The sequence below is a fragment of the Paramormyrops kingsleyae genome, chromosome 8 (genome assembly GCF_048594095.1).
Source record: "Paramormyrops kingsleyae isolate MSU_618 chromosome 8, PKINGS_0.4, whole genome shotgun sequence".
NCBI classification, from domain to species: domain Eukaryota; kingdom Metazoa; phylum Chordata; class Actinopteri; order Osteoglossiformes; family Mormyridae; genus Paramormyrops; species Paramormyrops kingsleyae.
This window is the reverse complement of record NC_132804.1, coordinates 1,515,440-1,542,768: the sequence shown is the minus strand read 5'-3', so window position 1 is coordinate 1,542,768 and position 27,329 is coordinate 1,515,440. Positions and strand designations below refer to the sequence as shown.

The following is a 27,329-nucleotide window of genomic DNA, read 5'->3' as shown; positions in this document are numbered from 1 at the left end:
CATTTAGAGCAGGGGCGGCCAGTCTTACCCACAAAGGGTCGGTGTGTGTGCAGGTTTCCGGGGTGACCTTTAGGTCAGCTGTTCAAACCCAGGTGTGAGGACTCTTCAGCCAATCAGTCTCTAATTAGTAATCTAATTATGCAGCCCCAATGAAAACCTGCATACCCAATGACCATTTCTGGATAAGATTGCCCACCCCTGATTTAGAGGGTCCGGATCAGGGTCCGGATCATAGCGCCCCCTGGCCGTGAATGATTATATCTGCAAGAAGTACAAACGTGCCAGTATGCGAACACGACATGGCAAATGCCTGCCTGAGACCCTTCAGAGGCATGTCCAAAGTGTCTGTACTGTATGTGTGTGTATGTGTGTGTGTGTGTGTGTGTGTGTGGGGGGGGGGGGCAGAGCAGCGCACATGGACCCATCATTCATGTTAATTTATTCCACGCTGCCTATCACAAAACTCTGTGAAGCCTTTCTGCATTCCTACACCACCATTTTTCACAGAAAATTGCTCCCGTGCCCTGTGGGCGAGACGAGGTCCGGCCCGTGATGATAAACGGGACCATTCATGGTCAGGGCATTATAATTAAAATAAGCGGTGACGACCACAAGCCCTCCCTCCTGGGGAAGGAGGCCTTGCTAACGGTTGAGGACCATGAACGGTGTATAATAGATAAGGAGAGCAGGTCTGCTGGCACCGAAACAAAGCCTGCTTCCCCCCCCCCCCCCCCCCCCCGCTGACGGGAACCCCCTTCTAGGGGGGGCAGGATGCTTTACTGGGGATTTAGACCGATGCGGGGGTCCATCTGAGAACATGAGTGGTGATTGTGGAACAAACACTAGGATGGAGGCCAGGAAGATGGATCTCCATGCATGGGCTTGTATATTATGATGATGGTGATGATGATGAACATCACGCATAGCTTTGGGGGCGGGGGTTCATTTTAATTTCATTATTTCATTAGAATTCATCCATTCGTGTCCATAGACTGTTTCACAGACCATCTCATTCACATCTTAAGCCTACAGGGGAGAGATAAAGCTGTAAATGTCACAGATACGGTGCGGTATTTTGACAGGCGATGTGCAGGTGATTTATGTCAAAATCAGGAGCCGTGCCACCACACCCATGACATACTTAGCATATTAAGCACCATTTAGCAAGTTAAAACAGCAGGTGTGAAACTGTGAGCCTGCATTTCCTCGCTTTGTTCAGCGGGATTATTAAGGAGAATCACTAAATGGCATTACCTGCCAGACATAACTCACTTATCCGAAGGACATGGCCCACTTGAGGAAACGGACCCAGTCTAGGTCTCATTACGAGGCTCAAACATTTGTTCAAACAGTCTTGATATATTATACATGATTTTAGCTACATAACATTTTTGTTAAATAAGATGACGGTTTGATGAAGTTGATTTTTTTTGTAGTTTTTTTTTTGTTTGACGAGAAAGACATGCAGGCTTTGTCATACCACTTACACTAAAATACGTGCAGCATGTGAAATTCACACCGTAGGCAATGTGTCCTCCCCGCACAGATCATCAGCTGTCTCTCTCGCTAAACATCACTAGTCATCAGCACAGGAAATGATGTCACAATTTAGGAAGCACGATTTGTCAGGGTCACCAGGTCCCTCGCGTCGTCAGTAATACCTTCTGAAGCAGAGTCGGGTTGCTTTGATCGCTCCCAGACGTGTCGTTGGCACACATGTCCTACAGCACATATGGCAGACGGCTGCCGTCCATCAATCAGCTGGGGGGCAGCTTGGTGTCGGGTGGAAACGAGAGGGTGTGGAGGGAGGCGGGAAAAATGCAGATACTTGTTGGAATAATAATCCCAAAAAATCCTCACGGCGGCGGCTTTGTTCTGCCGCCAGGAGACCTTGGCATGTTGGCCTGTGACCGTTGCTATGGTGGATCTCCATCTGGAGAATTCAGCCATCCACCATAAAGCAGAAAGGACTGCTCCACTGCCGGATACAGCCCAGTCTCTGAACTGAAGAAACTTACAAGGCAAAAGTTTCAATACCATTTTACAGGTTACGCAGTATAATGTTTTATTACAAATTCAGATCGATGTTCAGTCATGGCACAAGCCAAAAGCCCTTCAGATTACTATTCAGCCCGTTTACCATCGCACCACCTACTGGCAGACAGCAGGCATGGCATGCCTTGGCTCCCGAGCGCTGTTCTATTTGGGATTCGTCAGGGGGAGGATCTGGGCATCCAAGAGGCATGCAGAGCTGGTCCTTCTTTGCACGTTACTGCCAAAATCCCAGCCGTAGCCCAGGCAAACATACTTGTAATCCACAGGTGATTTAACAAACAACGTTAAAACTGGAATTATGTCCTGCTACCCGCGCCAAGTCGACACTGTTTCTGACACGTCACATTAACTACCATCAACAATTCAACAAAGACAGGAAATAATAAATAAAAAAATTAAGAACAAATTACCCCCCCGTGCGGGTGACCGCAGTCATCATCTTCAGGTTAAATTATCTGGGGCGATTTGAATTCAGACATCCACTTCTAATCGTGTTACGGCAGTAATATAGAAGTACTTACGCTGCAGTTTTACAAAAAATTGTAGATAATTCAGCCCCAGACTTGGCCACAAGCGGCTCACCGCTGTATTAATAAGTCAAAGTGAGCCTCCAATGTCATGCCATCACATCGACCAGGGAATCACCCTGTGCCAGAAGCTAAAGCAAAACCTTAATTAAAAGTAATCGTGATAGAAATCCTCAGAATGTCCCCTCCTGCTGTCTGCACCACCTCCACGAGGGAGAACGGCGTGTACTGGGATACGAAAAACATCACTGTTATCCAGAGCAACATACAGCAGAGAAAGCAGGGTCACCCAGGGGTCAACCAGGGGTCAAACAGGGGTCACCCAGGCCCCAGAGTAACCGAAGGGCCCAACAGCGAAGTCACTCTGCCAACGATGGGATTGGAACCAGCAACCTTCCGATCATGGGCATAGTGTCCTGACCAGCTCATCTCTGCATGTTGGGCTGGAGGCACACCAGAACCTCAAGAAATGCAGGCCTTAATCTGCCAGGGTTACTGTGGCGGGGCCCGGGCCCAGCTCGACTCATTCGCACCGTCAGCCGATGAATTTTTCCTTTAAATAAACAGTGGAGCCCATAAGGAAGTAGGAGATTAGCGGCCCCATTAGCTGAAGCACCGTAATGATGTAAATGCACTGGGAGAGGCAGCCACAGAGCAGCCATCTTTAATGAGCCCCGGCGTGCCCGGCCTCTCGGCTGAACACTAATCACACGCATGCTGGCTTGCAGGTTCAGGGCTTTACAGAAGACCTGTGGAGGTTTTACTGTGTTTGTGGGAGTGAATTTCAGTAAAGAAAGCCTCCGTATTTAAGAACTCCCGGAAAACAATCACAGCAGGTACATCTCGACCAAACGGATGCCTCGTTATCGCGTTATTGCCAACTTGGTCTAGGGGGAATGAAAAAATGTCAGGTGTTAAAGCGAGTCAACGGGGACGCTTTGTGAAGGTGGAGCTGCACACAGACACGCACTGGGGTTCGGGCGTCCTCGGAAAACATGAAATGGGAGTGCCAAGGTGGGGGGCTTGAGATCCTATCTGTCACATAGAAACACTCCTTCAGCTCGCGAGTCCAACTGAAGTAAAAATTCCGACATGGGGGTCCAGGACAGCGGAGGTCGGCTGTTGATTTGTGGACCACAGAGTGAGAGACTGAGGCCTGGAATGTTGGGATTCAGGGAAGCGGTACTTCACCATTCTAGGTGACAGTTTTGTCAAGGTACCTTCCAGGGGGATAATTGGATTAGAATGCGACGTGAAACATGCCTGCTGAATTGTGCATGAGTTAAGAAAGGGGATCGAGGAGAATTACATGGGAAATGTAGCCCTAGATAAAAGGATCTCTCTAAAACATGTACTCCACTTTTTCACAGCATTTTTGTTATTTACACCCCCTGACCCACAACGTCAGGGGGAGTAAATATACGACGTTACCATTCCTACACGTTTTGTGAATGGTCAGGCTGTTGCAGGCCATCGGCTATGATGGCATTACAGCCATGTTAGGATGTCAGACTAACCTGCCCCTCAGACGCAGAGACTCCTCCTGCCCCTCAGACGCAGAGACTCCTCCTGCCCCTCAGGCGCAGAGACTCCTCCTGACATACTCAAAAGGCCTGCTGCGTGATCAAGACCTTGAGCGCAATTAAAGAGGAATTCCCCCTAAAAGCACGGGTGTCTTTTTGTTCATTATGAAACGATTTCCCAGGCATCTATAGCTAATTGTGTTACACGCACCTGGAACAGAGAGCTGGCCTGTGTTTTTATTAAAAAAAGGACCCTTTGACATTTACGCAACAATCTATGGAGAGCTGCGTCTGTGTGTGTGGTTTTATAATCTAATCTTCAGCCCCCGCTGCATGTACCCCTGAATGCGATGCTCCTATATTGAAATTTCTTCATCAGAGGAGTCCGTTCCTGCAATGCGCCCCCCCCCTGCCCGCAGTCCTCAGTCTCCCATAATTTCTAGTGACCTAAATCAGGTGTTTTTCAACCTGGGGTCCTGGGAGACAGTAGAGAAGTTTGCGGAGGCACAGGAATTATCATCATTTTCAAACAGCCCCCCCGCCCCCACCAGCCTTAGCTGCTAATGTGATCATGTATTCATGGTAGGGGGTCACCAGCTTGGTCTATTTCCATCTCAGGGTCACAAATTCAGGAAAGGGAGGAGGAAACCCCTGGTCTACATTATTTATCACAGGTTTGCTACCACTGTAACATGAGCGAAAAGTTCTAAATGAATCCCTTCAGAGAACCCCCCAGAACAGAACGCAAGTGATGTGCCTTAGAGATGTCGAATGCCGACTGAGTTCGGTCTCAATTCCCAGTTCCCGTTGTCCTTTTTAACGCACAGTCAGCGAATAGCGGGCACCTCCCCACACGCCGGCGACCCTCCTGGCCGGCCCGCGGGTCTCCTTCAGATAACCGCACCTCCATTAACTCGACTCTGGAGGTGATTGAAGTTGCTTGCTTCCTCTCTGAAGATATTTGCAGGTCTGGCTCCAGCACTGCGGGATTCCCCAAAACCTCAGAGGCCTCGTTCCCTCTGCCAATTATGCGACTCCTGAAGCCTCTGAATGCAGATGATCTGTTTGATCCCAGGAAGTACATCAGCCAGGAATACAGTCATCAGACAGCCAAATGATGCTATCGAATGAAAAGGAAAGGGCACCGACTGACTGGAGTTTGCAAACATGCAGGTTAAGCAGCTGAATTGTGTCTGTTAAGATTTTACATATGATCATGTAGGATACCAGCCACGGAAATATTACATCAGACACAAGGAAAGGCTTTGTACGAGCAGGATGGCAGCTGAGGGGTTAGGGTTAGGGTTAGGGTTAGGGTTAGGACTGTGGCCAGACCAGCGTGCATTAACTTCATACTGGTTTCCTTCCCCTGGCCCAAACATGTGGTTAGCTGGTGTCCCATAACCTGCCGTCAGTCAATGTGTGAGTGTGTGGCTTTCCGTCCAAGCTGTGCCCTGCTCTCCCTGGCATAGGTCCTCCACAGCCCTGCACAATCAAAGGTGCATGGAGAAGACTCAGCTCTCTACCCCAACAGGCGGATGGGAGTTTGCCCTCTAATCAGTGCTATGAAATCAGCTTTGGTCAGTCACAAAGGTATACAACATCTACTCTGATACATACAATCTGCCAGCAGAAAACCTATGAAGGAAACCAGGGGTCTCACAGGATGGGAAATGGCATGCAACACATGCACTGCATTAATCCTGGGTTAATATTCCCAAGCCTGCGCCGGAGAGATGACAAACCAGAGAGACCCACCATGCATCTTTGCATCTAACGTACCTTACAGTGCATAAAAGGCACCAGACACACATAACTAAAAATCACACTTCAGTTGTGAGGTCCTACCAGCAGTCCCTGCTCATCGATCAGGCTCCAGGGGGGTGGGGTTAGGGCAGGATCGATGGCCAGCCACCACCCGCCATGTCCCGTTGGAATACTGAGCGGCCTTCCCTTCCCAGTTCCTCACATGGAGAATCCATACTGAGCGGCCTTCCCTTCCCATTCCCTCACAGCGAGAATCCATACTGAGCGGCCTTCCCTTCCCACTCCCTCACAGCGAGAATCCATACTGAGCGGCCTTCCCTTCCCACTCCCTCACATGGAGAATCCATACTGAGCGGCCTTCCCTTCCCATTCCCTCACAGCGAGAATCCATACTGAGCGGCCTTCCCTTCCCACTCCCTCACAGCGAGAATCCATACTGAGCGGCCTTCCCTTCCCACTCCCTCACAGCGAGAATCCATACTGAGCGGCCTTCCCTTCCCACTCCCTCACAGCGAGAATCCATACTGAGAGGCCTTCCCTTCCCACTCCCTCACAGCGAGAATCCATACTGAGCGGCCTTCCCTTCCCACTCCCTCACAGCGAGAATCCATACTGAGCGGCCTTCCCTTCCCACTCCCTCACAGCGAGAATCCATACTGAGCGGCCTTCCCTTCCCACTCCCTCACAGCGAGAATCCATACTGAGCGGCCTTCCCTTCCCACTCCCTCACAGCGAGAATCCATACTGAGCGGCCTTCCCTTCCCACTCCCTCACAGCGAGAATCCATACTGAGCGGCCTTCCCTTCCCACTCCCTCACAGCGAGAATCCATACTGAGCGGCCTTCCCTTCCCACTCCCTCACAGCGAGAATCCATACTGAGCGGCCTTCTCTTCCCACTCCCTCACATGGAGAATCCATACTGAGCGGCCTTCCCTTCCCATTCCCTCACAGCGAGAATCCATACTGAGCGGCCTTCCCTTCCCACTCCCTCACAGCGAGAATCCATACTGAGCGGCCTTCCCTTCCCACTCCCTCACAGCGAGAATCCAGGCTTGGCTCTTGCTCACCTCCACTGGGAACCTCCTGCTGTTGATGCTGTGTTCTGATCCAGAGGAACCGTTCTGACCCCAGTGGAACTCGACCTTCTCCACTTTGAAGCGCCCAGGGAGTCCGGCCCCCTTGACGAAGTAGTCGTCCTTCAGGAGGATGGCAACTGGGAGACAGGGCAGAGAAGCAGGTGGTCATACTCAAAAGCCCACGCCTATTTCTGTGTTGGAAAAGAGAGCACGTTGGCACGTGGGCACCTCAGGGACACCTCCACACATGCCTATTACCGAATCCGCACACGCACAAGCAATCACCACAGAGACAACGAGAGATTAAAGCCTTTCATCAAGACATGCTGAATGCAGACAGTGAGCATTTAGATTTCACCTCCTCAGAGCCTGGCCCACGTTTGCTTACGTTCTTCTGGGAGGTCAGTGGAATATTACATGTGCCCCAGCTATAGTGGTTCCCAGTGCCCTCGAAGACAAGCCCTCAAATGAAGTGCTAATTTGGCAAGCGAGAATGATCTCCATCACCATATTAAATGGCTTTTTAAAGCCTTTTGCTGTTTCACAGAACTCCCAAAATAAGGGAGGGATTAACTGATACTTTTATTGCACGTGGATTCACAAACTGCTTTTCGCAAAGACCGGCCCTTAATTAACCAGTACGACCTTAAATATGGGCTCCCTTTCTCACATGTATTTCTCATTCTGATTGAATTCCTGAATCCTTTATATTCTCTTTCCACTTGAGATTTCTGCCCCATTTAAAACAGCCAGTCAGCTAAATGAGCGGCTCAGTTCCTCAGCACTCTGACGAGCCCTATGCATCGGGAATGCACACGACAAAACCGCTTGTCACCAAACAATATTGGACCCTTTAAAGTCGACTTGACCCCAGACTTTCCAGCGATGACGCCAAGGTCCCATTAGTGTGGACAGCATCACGTTCCCCTGCCAGAAGTCTGGAGTCCGAGCTCGGAGCACGTGCCGTTTTCCCGAGTTTTTCACGCCTGAGGTTCTCGAGGCAAACTTGAGACAGGAGTGTCAACATCAGGAAGAGCAGAGGCAAGAACGAGCAGGGGCTATTTCTAGGGGGGGGGGAGATGCTCTATATTTGTAACATCTGCCACCATCTCTCTGCTTGGCAACCCGTCCGGCAGGGCTGGAAGAACAAACATGAACAGCATGAACAAGAGGATGAGCAGAGCCGACACTGCCAAACACCCTGGGGGCCGGGGAGGGGGGGCTGTGGGTAGGGGGGGGTATCGGCTGGATGTCTGCACACACTTCACCCGCAGCAGCTAAGCGGCTCCAATCTCAGCGTACAACGCTAAGAGCATCCCGTCAACCTGAGGGGGGAGGGGGGTTTAATCACTCGTTTTATCTCTTGTTGATTTTCAGCTACAATCCGGTGTAAGTCCGAGTCAGACCCCGGGAGTTTCATTAGCGATTCCAGCCTGTGCTTGCGAGCATTAACAGGCGAGCAGGAATTAGACACTAAGCCAAAAAGACCTTGGACAGCACTGCCTGAAAAACAGCAGCCCGTATAGAAATAAATGCCTGATGAATGCAAATACTCCTCAAGGCCCCCATCCTCATGAATTTGCTAAAGGGTTTATTTGATATCAGCCTGGGAGAGAAAAGACGAAAAGCGTGGCCCTCGACCCCCCCAACTAGCAGCAATGAGAAATATCAGTAATGACTATCCCGCTTGCAGCTGATGGAGTTGAGGCCGGCCCACACTTAGGATCTGTGAGAATAGAATTTCCAACCTGATTTAAGGCATAATGTATTCAAATGCGGCCACCTGCCTGGTCGCGTCCCTCCACTAGCGTGAGTTCAGGTGCCGCAGCGCAGATACAGCTGCACTGTCACTTACAGGCAGCACTGGGGCGGAGGCATAAATAATGCATTAATGCAAGCAAGAGGTCAGTCTTGTTTTGCATGTATAATTTAGGGGGTAAAAAAGTGAGAGGTCATATTATATACTATACAGTTCACATAGTCTTTGTAGTGATTTTTAATGTTTTCAGGAGGAATTAGTGTAAAGGGAACAAGGCAGCACATTTCTGCTGATCCTCCGCGGCCGCAGACAGAGGCGGCGAGTGCAAAGCTGCCGCCATCTGCACAGGCTTCAACTTTTCTCATCTGCAGCAGCCTGAATGCTGTAGCTCGCCGTTTGAGTGATGCAAGGGGCAGAAATACACAGGGCCGGGATCAGAGGTCCCCACCGCTGGGGAGGAGATAGATGGCCCTCTGTGACACGGAGGCTGCCTGCCACTGGTCATGTGGGTGACCCCCCAGGGAGAGACAGGAGTGCGTGCGACACTGGGGAGCTGCTCCGCCAGCTAACGCTAATCCTCTTGATGGGCTTGTGATTAACAAGCACCTGCATGCTTTGTTGTTTCCCGCTAAAAAGTAGCCCTTCATGAACAGCTGTCTATGACCCATCAGTCGAGTTGAACCCGCCCAGAGAGAGAGATGAAGACTTATGCAAGAAAACACTTGGCTGTTTCTGCTGGCTTCAATGGGGGCACTGGACACCTGAGGCCCGCTTCACTGCCGAAACTGAAACCCCATTTAAAAGAATTCTACGCAGACAATCCATCTTGGTGACAGAGTGAAATTGCAAGAAATGCCAAACCTCCCGCCGAAAATCGACCCGAAAGCCGAATGCAAATATCCATGATCTCCGTTCAGTTTGGGTGACAGTTCATCTGGATTTCTGACAGCCATCAGAATCAGCGAGTGCGATGGCCATAAACGCAGATGTTGCCTTGCCAACGTGGGCCCGTATAATCTCTAGACGGAACACCTTGGGAAGATCTGGCCGACGGAATTGAGCCCCACCTGTCTTGCCGGTGTTTTTCATTGAGGTTTTGTTTGAAGACTCTGTCTCAAACCCATCTAAGGTAAGCTCTTGGTACTCCTTGGACACCTTTGCATCCTGGTCGATGATGTCGATGGGCGACTGGTTCTTCTCCCGGCATTCTGGGTTGGCTGCGGCCCAACTGTCTGGCCCATATGTACCTGCAAAGCAAGAACAAAACAAACATAACATTAGCACACTAATGCACATGAAGTATAGTATTGTTCATTGGCCAGTTGTTTTCATGTGCGCCTTCGGGGTCTTAAAAGGCAGCTCAAGGTATCAGACGTAAAGCCTCTGTGTTCACCGAAGTCCTCATTAAACACGGAATTCCTGCTTTTCTTCTCCTTTGCCAGAGAAAAGGAACACACTCACCCCATTAAGAAAATATAACTCCCAGCTGTAATACAATCGCTGCTTTGTTTTGCTTAAATACCTCTTTCATAAATTACCAGCGGCTGAACCACCAATGAAATTATTACTCCTTTGCAGAAACTCTACCCATTGGGCCTAAAACATAATCCGCTGGATGGTGTTTCTGCATGGAGGCCCACGTCAGAGAAGAGCGTTAAACTAAGGCATCCCAGGACCATCGATGGAGGCATGGAGGTGTGGGTCCGGTAGCACCAGCTTACGCCTGGGGAGACGGACCCCCCCAGCGAGGAAGCGGGCAGAAAGGTCACAGCTGCTCCCATGGCCGCTTTTTCCAGACGGCTTCTACAAAGATCCGGGGTCCATATGGCAAACACTCCAGGACTGGACACCCTTCAGAAGGATCACTTCCAACTTAACAGTGCCGACTGGAGCACGGCGTCCTCAACAAACCCCAGGCGGCTGATTCGGGGCCGAAAACGATTGGCAGCCAGTCAAAAGGATGATTGGCAACCATCAAACGGTACCAAAGAATATTATTGGCAACCGGTCAAATGGTTCAGAAGCATCCTGTTAAAAGACCTGCTGTCACTACCCCCTTGCCCCCCAGGACGGTAGCAGCGGCACGTCTTTAACAGGACACTTCTGTACCATTCCGGAAGGTTCTACCAACTGCCTAATGCTTTTTCTGACCTGGAAAACTCAAGCTCAGGCGATGCGACTGAGCTCATTTAGCATCGTTGGGGTACAGCTGACGTCTTGGCAGTGACAGAACAATGGGAACACCAGTTTCACACTTTTTCATGCGATGCGCACCGGTGACATTTTGATTCAAAGCACCTGACAACGACTTAACAAGAACAAACTAGCCTAAAAATAGCACACGCACAACAGTGAACTTCGCAGATCTGTTTGCTTACAAACAGTCTCAATCGGGTCAACGTGAGTTTAAAGATGCTTTGGGGGCCTGTGCGGGAGCCAGGGGGCCAGACCGGGTCGGCCCACGCCAGCTGTACCATGCAGCCATTGAAATGAAAATTTAATTTCTTTTGTTTGATAACGTCGACCTTCTGAATGAAACAGCCACCGCCAGCCAGATGGACTTGGTTCTTCATTTTGCCAGCAGACACCAGAAAACCTGGTGAATGAACGTTTTAGAGCAAATTCTTTTGCAAGAGACACCTCGACAGGTGCAGCACTCCAGCTCAAACTCTCACTCCAACCCCAGGAAAAGCTGCACGTTCCGGGTGGTGAGGGGGAAGACAGTTCAGCTGGACTTCAATACATACAGCTCTGGCTAAAGTGCCCCCTTAATTGAATGCAATATTCAATTACTGTTTTAAAATGAATTTGTCTCCAATTTCACATGCCCTGGGTGCATCTGGGCTGCTCAGTGATGTCTATTTCATTAAATTAGGAAGCATCTCCTTTTCCAGCTCCTGCAGAAGCTTTGAGGAGGGGGGGGCGCTGGACGTATCGATCGGAAGAGTCTGGATTTCATACTGAAGCACACACGACGGGTCGGGACCGCGACACGGCGGCATACCGGTGTGAAGCCATCAGTCACCGCTGTAATGCGGCTAATGTGTCCAGCTCACTGGCCAATCGGGTGTCGGGCCTAAAGCAGGCCGTGTGCATCATGCCGTCGATAAAGTGTGCTGCGACATGGAGTGCTCATTAAGCACAGAGAGGGGGCAAGAGGCACCACGCCAAAGGGCTTCAGAGTAATTGAGACCGGGGCCTGTCTTTGCCGGCCATTCTGCATGTCCCAGAGGTGACCGGGAGTGAGACCAAACAGCCACACTTAGCCGGGGTGGGGGGCAGATGGGGGGGGGTCAGGACAAGAGTACTTTGCCTTCTGACCCCCACCGTCACCTAGATCAATAAGTCGCAATTTATCTTGCCAACAACCGAAGAACAACCAGTAAAATCTGCACTTGGTACCGGCTCCCTCCCTATAAAAAGCATTCCCACAATGGCTGCCAGTCTCTGCGGAGGCATGTTTTGGCTTTCCAGAAGTGTTTACAAGACCCCCGATTCTCCATAACCCTTCTGCTGGGTATGCGCTTAATGGAATGGCCCCCAGGAAGAGCCCATTTTCATTGACGTCACTGTTATTAGTTTTCTGATGGATTGCTTCACATACACATATTTCCAAGAGCGCCCGTGTATCCCAAACAGAGGCACACAGAGAGGGCAGCCAGAGGGATAGATGCCGCAATGCACTGACACGTAATTGGCCACGGTTTGGCCCTGATATTGGGTACAGGAAAGCTGCCCCATCATACATGAGAAATGCATTCTGGGGTCAGAGCTTTAAGTTACTAAGCGGTACAAAGGACATATCTCATCATACCCCAAGCTACTAGTCCGGGTTATAAGAAGCAGAGAGGGACTTCAGCGATGCGACGGTGGGGCGTACAGAGCCGTCATAAGCTGGGGCATATCGAGAAGCGTGCTGCTCTTAGGTGATAATGAGCCACACCGCGGAAACAGTTAGAACAGCTTTTATTGGCCTGTGACCTTAATGAAAGATGGTAGAAACAAGACAAATGGATTTTATTTGTTTACTCTCAAAAAAGGCTTCCTGCTCTGCGGCTTTCATAAAAACTGAAAAACATCTCAGGACAGTGGCTGAAAACTGCTGGGCTTCCGTTCTGACGTTCTGACCACGGTGGAAAAACTCACTTTAGTGTTACCTGGAATTCAATTAACCTTAAAACCGGCGTACCATCATTTTCCAGAAAGTGTCTGTATTTTCAGGCAGCACACAGGCTACTAAAAATAAAAGCTCAGTATTTTTTTTATCCCAGTGATTTCTTATCTTTCCAGTCAGTTAGGGATTGTTCCCTTTGACAGGCCCTGTGTTGTGACCTTGCTCAATCAAACTCAATCCAAACACCACAGTTAAATCTGAAACATAAACACGCCATTATGCTCAGCATGTTTATAGTGCACAATTATATATTTGCCTGCAGTCGAGATCCCTAATAAAAATCTGTCGGAGTGTTTACTAGATAATAAATGTCTTAATAGCATAGCAATGCAATGTAAAGTGAAAAAGACATACTTTTTACAAAGGTGTATTTTATAAAAATGTCCTCGGATCCTCATTTAACATACTTTTTGGCTCTTTTCTTAGAGTGACTATTATTCCTTTGGATTCCTTTGGAATGGAGGAAATCAATGTTTTGAAAGGTCTGTCAGTATTTTGGATATCTTAGAGAAGTGTGGTGAAGCACTATTGAGTCAGTCATGGTATTACGTTTAATCTCACACTACAAGTAAGGCCAAGGGAGCCTCTGCATGAGGCACCACAGGCGCCTCTGCTTGGAGGATCCCAATTTCTTTTTAAAATCACTATCAATTGCGGCTTGTGACTCACCATCCGTTCTCTGAAAGCAGCCTTTAAAAGAACGAGCACAAGAGGCATAAAAGGCTGGAGGGGCCTCTCGCATTTTTATTTTAGTAGCCATTAAAAAAACAACAGCTTTGCAGCCAAATATCCCCACACTGGCCGCATAACTTTGGCAATTATAAATAAAGCAGCAGGTGCAATTAAAATATATTTGCAAATACAGTGTTCAGGACAATCACTATGAATTATGGATACATGGTGTTAATGAGAACTACAGCTACTGACACTGAAACTGAAATACTGACATGCTTATATTCATCCATCTTCCAACCACTTATCCAGTACTGGGCTGCAGAGATGTCGACTCAGACGGTTTAAGGCGTCCAAAGCACCGCCGGCCGACACCGAAACAGCCGTCACCCAGACTGTTTAAGGCGTCCACAGCACCGCCGGCCGACACCGAAACAGCCGTCACCCAGACTGTTTAAGGCGTCCACAGCACCGCCGGCCGACACCGAAACGGCCGTCACCCAGACTGTTTAAGGCGTCCACAGCACCGCCTGCCGACACCGAAACGGCCGTCACCCAGACGGTTTAAGGCGTCCACAGCACCGCCGGCCGACACCGAAACGGCCGTCACCCAGACTGTTTAAGGCGTCCACAGCACCGGCGGCCGACACCGAAACGGCCGTCACCCAGACTGTTTAAGGCGTCCACAGCACCGCCGGCCAACACCGAAACGGCCGTCACCCAGATGGTTTAAGGCGTCCACAGCACCGCCGGCCGACACCGAAACGGCCGTCACCCAGATGGTTTACGGCGTCCACAGCACCGCCGGCCGACACCGAAACAGCCGTCACCCAGACTGTTTAAGGCGTCCACAGCACCGGCGGCCGACACCGAAACGGCCGTCACCCAGACTGTTTAAGGCGTCCACAGCACCGCCGGCCGACACCGAAACGGCCGTCACCCAGACTGTTTAAGGCGTCCACAGCACAGTCGGACAGCTGGTAAACGTTGATTACCTGTACAACTCAGACGCAGACTGCCGTGAGTAGGATAATACCTGGCTCCAGCCCCACTGGGCAGCTGGAGAGAACATGCCAGGTGGCCAAGTTCACGCAAACAGGCCGGGGTCGCTTGGACGAAGCAACCAGCAGGGCGTGGGATTAAAATGGACCCCGGCCTGTTTGTGGAAGGCAGCACTGCTGAATTACACCCTGAAGATGAATAAAGGAGGGAGACAACCGATTCACCTGCCAAACAGAGCTGGCATCAAGTGGGGGCCTTACATCGCCAGGCCATTATCCATCCATCCATCCATCCAAGAATGTTTACCCACAACAGGGTTGTGGCGGTACTGGAGCACCTCCCAGAAAGCACAGGGTATGGGGCAGGTATACATGCATGTGTGTATGTGTACACACACGTGTATATATGCACACATACATACACACACACACACACACACACACACACGTGTATACATACACACATACACACACACACACACACACACACACGTGTATACATACACACACACACACACACACGTGTATACATACACACATACACACACACACACACACACACACACGTGTATACATACACACATACACACACACACACACACACACACACACGTGTATACATACACACATACACACACACATACCATACTTCTGGCATTTTTACTTTTTTGATTGCATTCACAGATCTTTCTGGGGAGCTGAAAAATGGTCCCCATGTCGAAATACACACACACTCACACACACACACACACACACACAAACATATGCATGCGAGCATGGTCACACACATGTACAGAAACACACGCACGCACACACACACGCGCTAAGTAACAGAAATCCCTTCAAATGACAGTGTACCGGTATATATATAATATATAAAGGCATCTACACAACCAGCTGTTATAGGAAACTATACAAATTCATTACAATGTCCCCCTACATTACAATCAATTCATTACAACTGAACAGAAGTTATTAAAATATATGAATATAATTGTGACTCTGACATGCGTGGCCAGTGAGGGGATCAGCTTTCCAAAACGATACAACACCAAGGAGGGAGAATGTTATTACTGGGCTGGACCCAGTAGCTGAGAGGTGTCTGTCCAAACGCTCCATGCAGGAGTCACTTCTGGAAGCAACTGAATAAAAGGACAACGGTAATGAAAGAACACCGAAAGGAAAAACAAAAGCCTGCCCCCCCACCCCTCCCCCGAAATCAGAGCTGACAAAAACAGCGCTTTGTGTAGGTTTGCTCCCACCCCAGGGACGCGCGCGGAAGAAGCCAAGCAGATAACCGCAGATGAATATTAGCATTCAGGGCTCAGCCGGCCGCCTGCCCGCAGATAAAACCGCAAACGAAATACTTACTGGGAAATGCAGGGGGTGAGAAAAGTGTACTTTCACGGCTGTTTGAAGAGAAACAAAAGGGAATGCCAGACACCTTGGCTGCTGGGGATAGAACATCTGCCTTGGAACAATGGATGGGCAGTGACGGTGCTGACTGGGGAGAGGGATTCTCCTGGGTTCTCAGTGCTGGGGCAGAGCTACGGGGCTCCGGAAAAAGGAGAGAGGAGAAAGGTGCCTGGATGTGCAGTGTGGGCAGGATTTCACGGATATCCATTAGGGCTGGCGAGAGGCGAGAGAACTTCCTGGCACGGACATGTGGGTGGTTAACTCGAGTGCACGGGTTCCGCTAAAGCCCGGCGCTCAATGCGGGCTTTCGCCCGTCAGCTGTGGGATTCGCGCCCAAATGAGTGGAGAGCTCTCTGTGCCCACGCTGGATCCGGGCTCAGAAGCTCCGCTTTCATATGTGCTCTCCTGTTACGAGTCGATCTAATGGCTCTGAAATATAGCAGCGCAATCCGGGCCTCCCTCACACAGCCACACCCCCCCCCCCCGCTGAGTGGGAACGCCTCACGCCTCCCTACAATAGCCTAATTACATCAATTAGGTGCTGCAGTTACTCAAACCAGCCACGCATATGGGGAATTCAGTAATCAATGGTAATATGTCACAGGAATGTCCTGACTGTGACCTTCAGTGAGCTGATGTAAATGTTAAGGACAAATTCACAAAAGCCTGCTGATTATCTGAGGCCTTGAATATTATGCAGGGGTAAAATAAATAAAAACTGCTGTGCAAAAACCTAAGAGCAAAAACATTTCAATTATCTACAGCTGTAAATTAGTATATGGCTGCCCTTAGGTCTGACACACAGCACAAATAATCTTGTTTTTAAAACCACCGGGAATCATTCAAGCTTCCAGGATCTTCACCAATCAATGGCAACGGCACTCTGATTGGCTGTTCACTGTTCTATTGCCACAAGAAGCACAGACATCCACAGCCACCAGATCTGAGGATTATTGAAATACACACTTGAATTAATGAGCTGACTTCTGACTGAAAAGAAACAGGCAGATATACCTCATGTATGTTCTTACTGTATGTACGACTTCTCTGGCCACTTCACTTAGAACACAGGTAATTTTTTTTTTACCGTTGATTTAATCACCATGTCATATTTTTGCTCTGATATTACCATGATATTACCAGGGGACCAAGGACAACTAAGGGGAGGTGGTGGTAAAAATAGACTGTCTGTTGGCATGTCCTTATGCATTAATTAGAAAACTCATTTTTGTCTGTGGTCAGCCAAGGCATGTCCACTGAGCCAATGGGCATCTCAGCCTCTACTGCACACATACGCAGCAAAGATGATCCCCTCACAAGCTGTCAGCAAGCGCAGGACACGTGTCCGGCAAACTCCGCTCCGAACGAAACCGCAGTCACCCTCCGCACCCCCATGCATCACACACGCAGCCCACTGGGAAAACAGCCCTTTTGTCAAAGAGTGGAAAACACATTAACACGCAACTGACAAAGTCAGGACCGGAGCAGGCAGGTATCTGACACGCAAATAAGAAATACGAGCTACAGTAAAGGAGAGCGGTTTCTGTTTATGACAATCATGAAGCTGTTTCTTCATCCTTCTCCCTGTTTTTTCCGTGGGTAGATATGACTCATTAAGCTGATGGAACATCTCCCCTCCCTGACGTTTTAGCTTTGACCGAGAAGAAAGGCAGCGTTTATCCTGCTTAAGCTTAAGCTTTTGTCGATGCGTTTTGAAGTTGTGTTTGTTTCTCTGTTTCCCATTTTCCTCCCTCCATGGAAGAAATGAAAATGAACGGCAAGCCTACCAGGGGTACAGAATTGGAGCGACAGTCAGATATTAAAAAAATATTGTGTGACATTTTTTTTTATTTCCTGCAGTTTAGCTAACTGGCAGTTACTTGATGGTTTCTTAATTATTTAGTCAAATGGCTTTACCTTCAATTGTACATCCCAGCAGGAGAAAAGGCCTTGAGTGAAAATGGCCAAGGATTCGTGGCCTTTTGTACATTTTCATGGAGCTCTGATTCAATCGAGGCCAGCAGCCGAGCACCTAGTGTGCATCGTCATGTCCGTGTTGTGAAGATAAGCATCTAGGAGACTGGGGGTTTGGGGTTTGGAAGGCAAGGCAGTAAAATACCAGGGTGCTTGCAAGGTCAGTCACACGGTGGCTCACTGAGTGCCAGCCACTACCTGAACACACGGTCTTCTGAAAGCGCTTATCTCAGCCCACCGTGAAGAACCTGGAGAAGCCGTCTGGAGGCATAGGGCTGTGCAGCAGATGTCTAAGCTTACGTCCTGAGACAATAATGCCTGGGACAGCTGCTCAACATAACCACGAGTATCAAACGAAGGATAAGATGCTGCATCTAAATGCTTGATACGTCCGTAAGCCACTTAGCAAGATTCGCGTTTATTATGTTGTTAAAAATAAATAAATAAATAAATAAATAAAGCTTAAACTGATTTTTTTAGGACTTCGTTTTATGCTTTAGGGGAAAAGCCTGTGTGGAGGCTAAAAACAACACAGCCAGGACCCAAAGGGGCTGCTACGCTCCTGATTTCCTGTACTTGTTGTTTTTCTGTTGACCGAGTCGATATCTGCCCCTTCAGTCCAGCGCGGGACCCCGGAGGGACAGTCGGACCGTGTAACAAAGCAGATCGACCACTTCCCTGGGATCCCGCTGCCCTTGTCCTGTCCGCAGCTCAGGAAAGATCGTTATGAGGCCTAAACGAGTCCTTACTACATCACAGCAAAGCAGGGGCCTCCCTGTTCCGAGCTGCCATTCTGTAACCTTGCACCCCTCTCCCCCCTCTCTCCGAACCAACCCCCCCCCCCCCCCACCCTGACAGAATACTGTGCCCAGGCATGCCTACGGCTTCTAGACTGTTCCAGGGAGCAGCTTTAAGAATGTCCCTGCAGCGAGATCTCCCAAGCTACACCCTGCAAAGCCATTGGGAAGGGGTGAGAGAGTAAGCGGAGGTACAGAGCGGCTGAGAATGGGGACAGGAAGCGCCACTCTGTTCGGATACAGCACTGTCCGCAGTCGACGTTCATGCCAAACATCGCTCCGATATCAGTGTGATGGCCCTCAGAAACTCAGTTAATCCTCATCAGCAAAGTCAGCCCTAGACAGAACCTAAGCTGGGCTTTCAGGCCCAAGACAGGGTCAGTTCATAAGATTATCTTCTTAACCAAAACAGTCAAACAGGACATTGTGTAAATCTGAAATAATAAAAAATGTTCTATATAGATGCTTCTTCTGAACAAACAAATACACACCTTATGTCCTATTCAGAGACAGATTACGTCCTATTCAGCCAGACAGGGATGATTTTCACCATTAGTGGGGCTGTGTAAGGGGGGGGGGGGCTGATCAGATAATAATGGGGGTCGATCAGGGCCTCCTCACTGCTGCTACGACCTCCCTACCCCAACATTTACACCTGGCAGACAAATATCCCTCATCACACAGCACAACCCCATAATTGAGGCCGCTAAAGACACCCTTCCAAATTTGGCAGTTCTACCACCCCCCCCCCCCCCCCCCCCCACACATGGTTCCCAGGTGAAGGCAGAAATATGCAACAAAGCATTGGCCATTTCGATGCTTGAGCTATAAAACAAAAGCAATTTATGTACTGACACAGGCTGCCATTCCCTGGCAAAATCCAATATGGCCACGGAGTCACTCTGAGCAGAAGTGTCAGGACAATAGGGGGCAGGCTTCAGGTGGAAGCGGTCAATGGTGCCGTTTTTAAACAGCCTACCGATCCATCCTTAGAGCACCCTCACACCGAAGAGCACCGAGGGCGAAAACAGAGCCGCAGTTCGAGGTCAGAGAATGGAGTCCGCGCTGGAGAACATTAGCCTCCGGTCAGCTAATTGCTTTTGTCCGCTGGCAGAAACATCAGCAATTAATAGACTGCAGGAGCTGTTGTGCGAGATTAGACATTAACGCGGCCCCCCAGAGCGCTTGCCCCCCGTGCACGGCGAAGGCTGCATCCGATGCAGACGCCTAATGCGTGCTGCGGGACGCTATATTACCGTTATTCATTTCCCAGGCAGCCTTCTGCATCAGCCCCTACAACTGGGCTCCTAGCAACTGCGTCCCACGTGGCAGCCTGTGCTACACTCGGCGGACCTCTGCGATTCCACAATCATTCACAAAACCCTTTTCCACGTCTACAAGGTGCGACTACAGCCCTGTCACACACGGGGACCTCCAACTTTGGGGAAGCTTGTCATAAGTGTCACAATTCACTGAGAGGAGGACTGTGAATGATCTGGGCAACAATTGCCTGTAGTGGATTTATTAGGGAGAAACCCCAGGTCTCTCACACAAGAGACAACCGAAAACACAATCGAAAGAGAACGAGCCTCAGATTCACATTACACAGACTGCTTCTTGTCTGGAGAGGTTCCTGGTGATTTTAGGCGTGACCAGGAGAATTCCCTTCTTACAAACAAGCAGAAAGGCCCTTCCAGGGCAGAGCCAGCTGCGATAGCTCATGTCTCTGCAATCTTGCCCTCCTGTCAGCCAGGTGTAAATTCTGTTGGCGCCAATCAGAACCAGCATGAAAATACATAGGCTTGATATTCTTATACAAAGACAAACGCACAGACACACAGGCGCACAGGACAGTAAGGCTGTGCTCTTGGGTAGAGTACAACCCAGAAAAACTTTATTTTACAAGACACTGCTTGGGGCCTTTCGCCCATAACCCTCCCCCCCGGTATCAAAGAGCGTCTGTGTGGCCGGCTGGTCACTCTCCACGACAACATCCTCCCCCCACCCTGACCGCTGAAGGTCAGTGTCCCCCTAATGTCCCTGGCGACTATCAGCATTCTTGTAGAATCCTTTAATTATCAGGGCCGATCCAAAAGGAGCCCCCATGTGACACGCCCACCGCTGACCCCAGAGTGTGCCATTCCAGTCAGGCTTTTAATTATAGCACCGGGCTGAGATTAAATTGACTAACCGGCTTTAAAGTCCTCGAGAAAAATGGAGAAAAAAAAGGGATGTGAGACCGTCCTCGCCTGTCCAATCTCAAAGCCGCTTTATCTCTGAGCAGGGAACGTCTCTTTGCCATATGGTCACCTTCACCCGCTTCTGAACACAAAATCCGTTTGTAAAGCCTGACCTACTGCTACCGTTCACATTTATATGCGCATATCAAAAAAAGTGACCACCCACATTTGATGCCCGCTCGCTCGCATGCAGATTTCACCCCCCTGCCTTCACCACCTGGCAGGACCTGGGATACTGAATGTGATCCAAACAGATTAACCTGCGGATTTAGGCACCTAGAGCGGTGACAGAGAGGAGGTCTCTGCTAATGAGAAAAAAACCCAAGACAACGCCGGAGCTGTGCAAGCAATGCAGGTGCTTAAGAATCAACAGCCATCTTTGATTCATTTTTGATCCCAAAGAGCCAGAATGTGGGTGAAATTAATGTGATGCCGTCAGTGTCCTGACACGTGCTGTAAGACAAAAACTACCCCCCCCCCCTTTTGAAAACTCTCCGGCGGCCACACTCCCAAGCACGGTATTTAAGACTTCATAAGGACGATCTGTCTCTTTACAAATCCCCCCTCACCCTCATGTAACTCACAGCATAAATCACACCCAGCTTCAAACAACATTACAATCATCGGATAATGGATTACACCTTTCACAAGCAACGCGCCGTCCATTAAAATTCAATTTAATCGACGTTTATTTCTTAGAACATGTTAAAAAAAAAAAAATGTGCCACTCATTGTTTTCACAGGAACGACAATGCACTGGCGAGGCCCCGAGACCCACGGAGAGAGATCAACACTTCATTTTTACTGCGACTGGAGACACTGTGGTCCTAATGAGATAAATGCAAGGGAGACAGACAGACAGTGAGAGAGGAGAGTAAAGAAGGGAGAGGAAGCATAAAAGGCAGGGAAAAAGGGAAAAAAAAAATATATATATATATTTGAAGACAGACAAAGGGAGGGGAGGTGCGAACAAAAGGATTAGCAGGACGTGACGTGGTCTCCAGCAGCAAGTGCTTCTGAAGGCACAAATGTGACAAATTTGCTGGCTTCAGACATTAGTCAGGTCTTACAGAGGCGGCGCACATTAGAATGCGATCTCGGCGCGGCTCAGGCCATTCGTCAGTGCCTCTCTTCTTTGTCCTGCTATTAGGATTGTTCCGTGGTGCTTCCCCCCCCAGCCCCCACCCTTATGACACGGCCAAGGCCTGATGAATGCAGCCTTCGGGTTCGCATTGATTTCGCTTCAAGGCACGCTCCGCTGTTTGATTTGTTAAGTACTGGTAGACGGGGGCCCGGGCTGTAAGCAGCGGCCGCCCGGCCCAGCCCAGCCCTGGCGCCATCCCCAAAGGCCTGCCCAGAAATCTCCGCCGGCCATTTTTCACGAGGCCGATTTTCACAGCTCGTCTGTACAGTGATGAATGCAGTGCGGGGGTTCAGTCACAGCTCGTCTGTACAGTGATGAATGCAGTGCGGGGTTCAGCCACGCGATCCGGCGTAAACTCGGCCCGGCCAACCAGATGCCAGAAAGACTCAGACTTACAGCCGCAGGTTTGAGCTGGGGGGAACTTCCACATAATACCAATGAAGATGGCATATGCATGGAAGATCCTTGTGGCAAAATTAACAAAGACCCCCCCCCCCCCCCCCACACTCTGGGACACCACTAGGCTGGCACAGGGCATCTATGGGCACACCCTCATAGGTCTGAGCTTCCAGTTTACATAGGAGATTGGTGAAGCTTTCACTACTAGACATACGCCATCAATACAAATAAAGTCCATATGTAGGACCCACCCTGGCTGAAATGACTGAACCCTAGAAGATGTATGTTTACATTCCGATTCTGGGTGGCATGTGGCTCTGCAAGCTGAGCCGGTTCAGATCCAGTGCTTGGCAGAGTGATGTCACCATTTGGCCCCTGATCGAGGCCTTTAACTGGAGCTGTACAATATATCGGTTTACATATTGCTATCAAAATGTTAAAAATCTAAATATCGGCATTAGCCTGATATGTCAGTCTTGCCTGATATTTAAGCTTTATCAATATTCAAAGTTAGCAGCAGAAAATAATAGAGATCATAGCACTCTACGAACAGCCGAGTTTTGCCAAATTTCCTGTATTGGAAGACAAGCGATTCTTCTGTCTTTGATATTTAATTTTCCACAGAGTAAAACTAAAAAAAAACTTGTTACTATTTGTACTACAAGTTCTATTATGATTTTGTCAAAAAATTCTAAGTTAATATCATTCTTTTCATTAAGCCTCACATTAAGCTGCTCATTTATAACCAAGAAAGTGACTTCGTACTTTTATCTGGAAGCTGGAAGAATGAAAACAATGTGCTGATTATGTAGAGTAATACCAATTAAACTGGTGAATAATGCTGCTAAAAACACTACTATTATTAACTTGTTATGATGCAGAAGAAATCAATTTGTGTTCGTTAATGTGGATGCTGATTCTTTGTTTTCCTTAAGCAATTAGTAAATTCAGATGCAGCACTCAGACTTGGCATGGTCTTAGAATGAAACTCTTCTCTTTCGTACCTAATGCCGAACACATCTGTATCTGCGAGTTGCTGATATGTTTTTCAGTAATTGCCAAGTGGGGATCTTTTGTCTGGGTTAATCCCTTGAAGAAGCCACAGTTCCGCCATTACTTTTATCCTGACACACTTTCAGGTTGTGTGTCTTTCTGAAAGCAGACACCCTCGCGAATCTATCGACAGCTTCTACGCTACATTCCTGAAACGTGCCACATGCACCCAGAGAACAGGCGTCACATCTATTTCAGCAACAACAGAGAGAATTCCCAAATTGCTCGGACAAAAGATTCTTCAGGGACCATCTGCCTCATTAAAGGCTTCTTCGGGAAAGAGTGTTAGCCTTTGTTACTTTGCCAGGACTTTAAACGGAATGATGCTTTATTTGCCTTCTGCATACACACTAGTGAAGGTGTACTGGAATGCTTATTTTACATCACATATCCCATTATGCTCTCTTTTGAAACACAGACTTGTACGTACAGGTGGGAGTGCAGGGTCAGGCCGTTTATCCTGCGCCCCTGCAGCATTACGGGGGGGTTAAGGGCCTCGCTCAAGGGCCCAACAGAGATGGCACTCCTGGCAAACCTTTCAGGAGGTGGAGACCAATCAGGAAAGAATAGGAGGAACTGTAAACATATCAAGGAAAAAATGGGCCGAAGGCAGAAACAGGAATGACCAACGACAGATGAGGTATTTTAACTGGAAACGAAGACTGTCAGGTAAAAAGCAAATCGGGATTTTGTGATGTCAGTGATTCAGGCTGACAGATGCGACAGCCAATAGCAACAAGGAGAGCATCAGCTGGACAGGAGTGGCTCTGCCAAGGGCTCCAACACCACATGATCTGCTTGCCAATTCAGATCTAATCTGTCACTCTTGCTGGCAGTTACCGGCATGATTGCTTTAGACGAGATCTCGCTTTGACTGAAGCCTTTACGCTACAAAGCTAAGAAACGTCTTTGCCATTTACTCCTGAAGCCCAGCCTCCACTGGCCACCATCCTCAGCTTTATTATGGTGATTCGGCCACTCCAGGAAAACATCTGAAATCACTTAATTAAGAGCTTTGGCAGAGAAGCTGCCTCAGAAGCCTTAATTTCTCTCAAACTCAGGAACATTAAGCTCTAAAATGTAAATGGGGTTTATAGAACAGGAACTACAGCTGAGTTACTAAGTACATGGAAGGAAAAATAGGTGTGTGGCAGGTAGAGCAGGTAGGAATGGGAACAAGGAGGCCAGCTGCACCCATGAGGGTACATGGGGGGGCCCTTGGAGGTGAGCGGGGAGCAAACCCCGTCAGTCCTTTCTCTGGTCCAGTCTGTGACTGCCACTAAGTGCTAAATGGAGTCTTTTATGTACCAGTGACCCCGTACCAGAAAACCCATTTAAAAAGTCAAGCTGGTAAAAGAGCTGCAGACACTTCCATTACGCTTCCGTCAGGGAAGCGCTGGGAGCCAGTCTCGGACACGGACTATGACGAGTCAGTTACGGAACGCGGGACTCCATCTGCGGTCAGGGATTCATTAATTCTCTGCCTCGCACTTTACGGCCGATGACAGGTCACACGGAGAGTGCGCCACATCTCGTTCTCCATTAGGAGACGCCTCTGCTGCCCCTTTAAGGCGGGAAGCTTTTCTCCTTAGCCGGAACTTTTTTCTCCTTTTTTAATGCGCACACCTGGCAGTTCACGGCTGCGGATAGCACCGGCATCATTTTCCAAAAGCATCTCAAGCATACAAATTTAAACCCAGTCAATATAACGATTTCGTGCTGGGGGTAAAAACGAAAAAGAACAAAAAAAAAAAACGATTGCATGGAAACTTTAGAACAAGTCACCTTAAACACTGCACCGCACGTTTACCACATGTCCAAACGCAGCACATTTTGCAGTGAATTTTCTTTTTTTTTCCTCGCATGTAAATAAACGCAGCCTGCGCTGACTTGTAAAATTAAAGCCAGTGCGCGGTTTTGGAAGGAGTCTTTCTTTGTGTGGCACACCTCGCCAAATGGCAGAGGGTTTCGGATTCTGTTATATAATCTGGTGGGTACGGAGGTGCCAACCTGCGAGAGGGAGGCGCCCCGTAGCAGACGCACTGTCACGAGAACACACGGCGCCCTAGCGGGGCCAACCAATTGCCGTAATAATTTAAAATTAAAAACTATTATTGGGCCGTGCACGCTGGTAATTAGGGCTTTTATCACACGGTGTAATTACAGCACAAATGAAGAAACCACCACCTTTTCCCTTTCCACGACGGCTTCGGCTCGCCGTTATCGCCAAGAATATTGGAAGCGAAGTGCTGCAGAGCTTTTACTAAATCCCCAACCAAATATTATGTAAAGTGAAAAAGGCTTTTGTCTGCCCTTCAACTGTGTGTCTGCCGCTCGTCACAACGCCTTTGTGTGGGGCCTCGGCGGTGTCATAAACACAAACATGATTTAAGGAGGTTAAAGGCGGCCGGCGAAAGCAAACAAGGCGAATGCAGCCGAGCGCGCGGATAACGGATTAGCGGCAAGACGCTCGCGCGCTGCTCGTGCTGAATGCGCACAGGAATAATGATATAATCAGGGAGCCGTTCCTCCGCTTTGCGTGACTGCTCATGCTGAACCTGGAGCCATCCCAGGAAGCGGGGGCAGGGGATGCCAGTCCATCGCAGCAAGCGGGGGTTGCGGAGGGGGCAGGGGACGCCAGTCCATCGCAGCAAGCGGGGGTTGCGGGGGGGACAGGGGATGCCAGTCCATCGCAGCAAGCGGGGGGGGGGGGGGCGACGACGACGACAGAGGATGCCAGTCCAAAACAAGAGCTTTACATCTTGAGTAATACTGAAATTTACACTTGAGTACTATTTATTTATGGGAATAAAAACTGTGCATTATTATAAGTTTTTGACTAATTTATGATGCTGGGGGGAGTCTGATATCCAAAGTCAGTAGCACCACTCACACAATGGACTCCAATCAGCACATGCAGAAACTTCTGGAAATTTCCGTCAAAGCAGGCCTCAGTTCCTCGGCACCTCGTCTTTGCTCCGACATCCTGGTGCCCTGAGTAACGCGATTTTGTTGATTTCATGGGAAATCGCACAAAGAGCACAAGGCATCAGCTTTATGTCATAGTCTTGACAGTGCATGGCTAATTAGCAATACCGTTAATTGGTTTAATCCACCATGCTCTGATTTCTGAAAAACAGTGTCCTGATGGAAGGTTAATAGGAAAGTATGAGTACTTTTCTAAAAAAACTAAAATATCCTAATTCTTGACTGTTCATTGTGTTTGTGCTCCTTTTATCGCATTTAGCTCCGGTCACGTTTCCAGAGACAAATCGATTTCAGTGCTGAACGCCTTGAATGATTTAGTGGAAGGTGGTGATTTAATGAGCGGGGTCAGTGACTTCCCACGTTTAGACCAGCTCCCCGGAAGGTGCTGTGTTTCCCTCCTTGCTGTTCACATGGAGACGTGCACTGAGACACGCGGTTGCACCCGTGTGCACGTTGGGCACGACAGCGCACAGTCACGGCAGTCCACGGGAGAGCAAACCATCCTGACATCATGCCTGACATCATGGGACCCAGCCTTACAGAGAGCTCTTGGAAGGGCACTCTGCCTCTCCCAAAAGAAAGACATCACCCATCAGATCCTCAAAGGCAGGTTTTATGTGTAGCCAGACGTGTTCGCTCACACTCAGCTACTGGCTTTGCAGTTTAATTAGATGGGCGCAGACATTTAATGGCTTCTCTCGTCGTTAGCCTCATTAAGCTAAACCCCGTTACTAAGCAGCGTGTTTTAAAGGCCTTCATACAG

General features: G+C 49.1%; 1 protein-coding gene across 1 annotated transcript in view; it reads right to left on the bottom strand.

The window, feature by feature from the left end:
- The window catches only part of ptprga (protein tyrosine phosphatase receptor type Ga), a 198,490-nt gene that overhangs the window by 78,825 nt on the left and 92,336 nt on the right, over positions 1-27,329 (bottom strand). Inside the window, exons 4-5 of the mRNA XM_072714954.1 lie at positions 9,776-9,955; positions 6,941-7,086 (exon numbers count right to left, since the gene is read on the bottom strand). Coding sequence (XP_072571055.1) covers positions 6,941-7,086; positions 9,776-9,955 — 326 coding nt within the window. The remainder of the gene's footprint in view (positions 1-6,940; positions 7,087-9,775; positions 9,956-27,329) is intronic.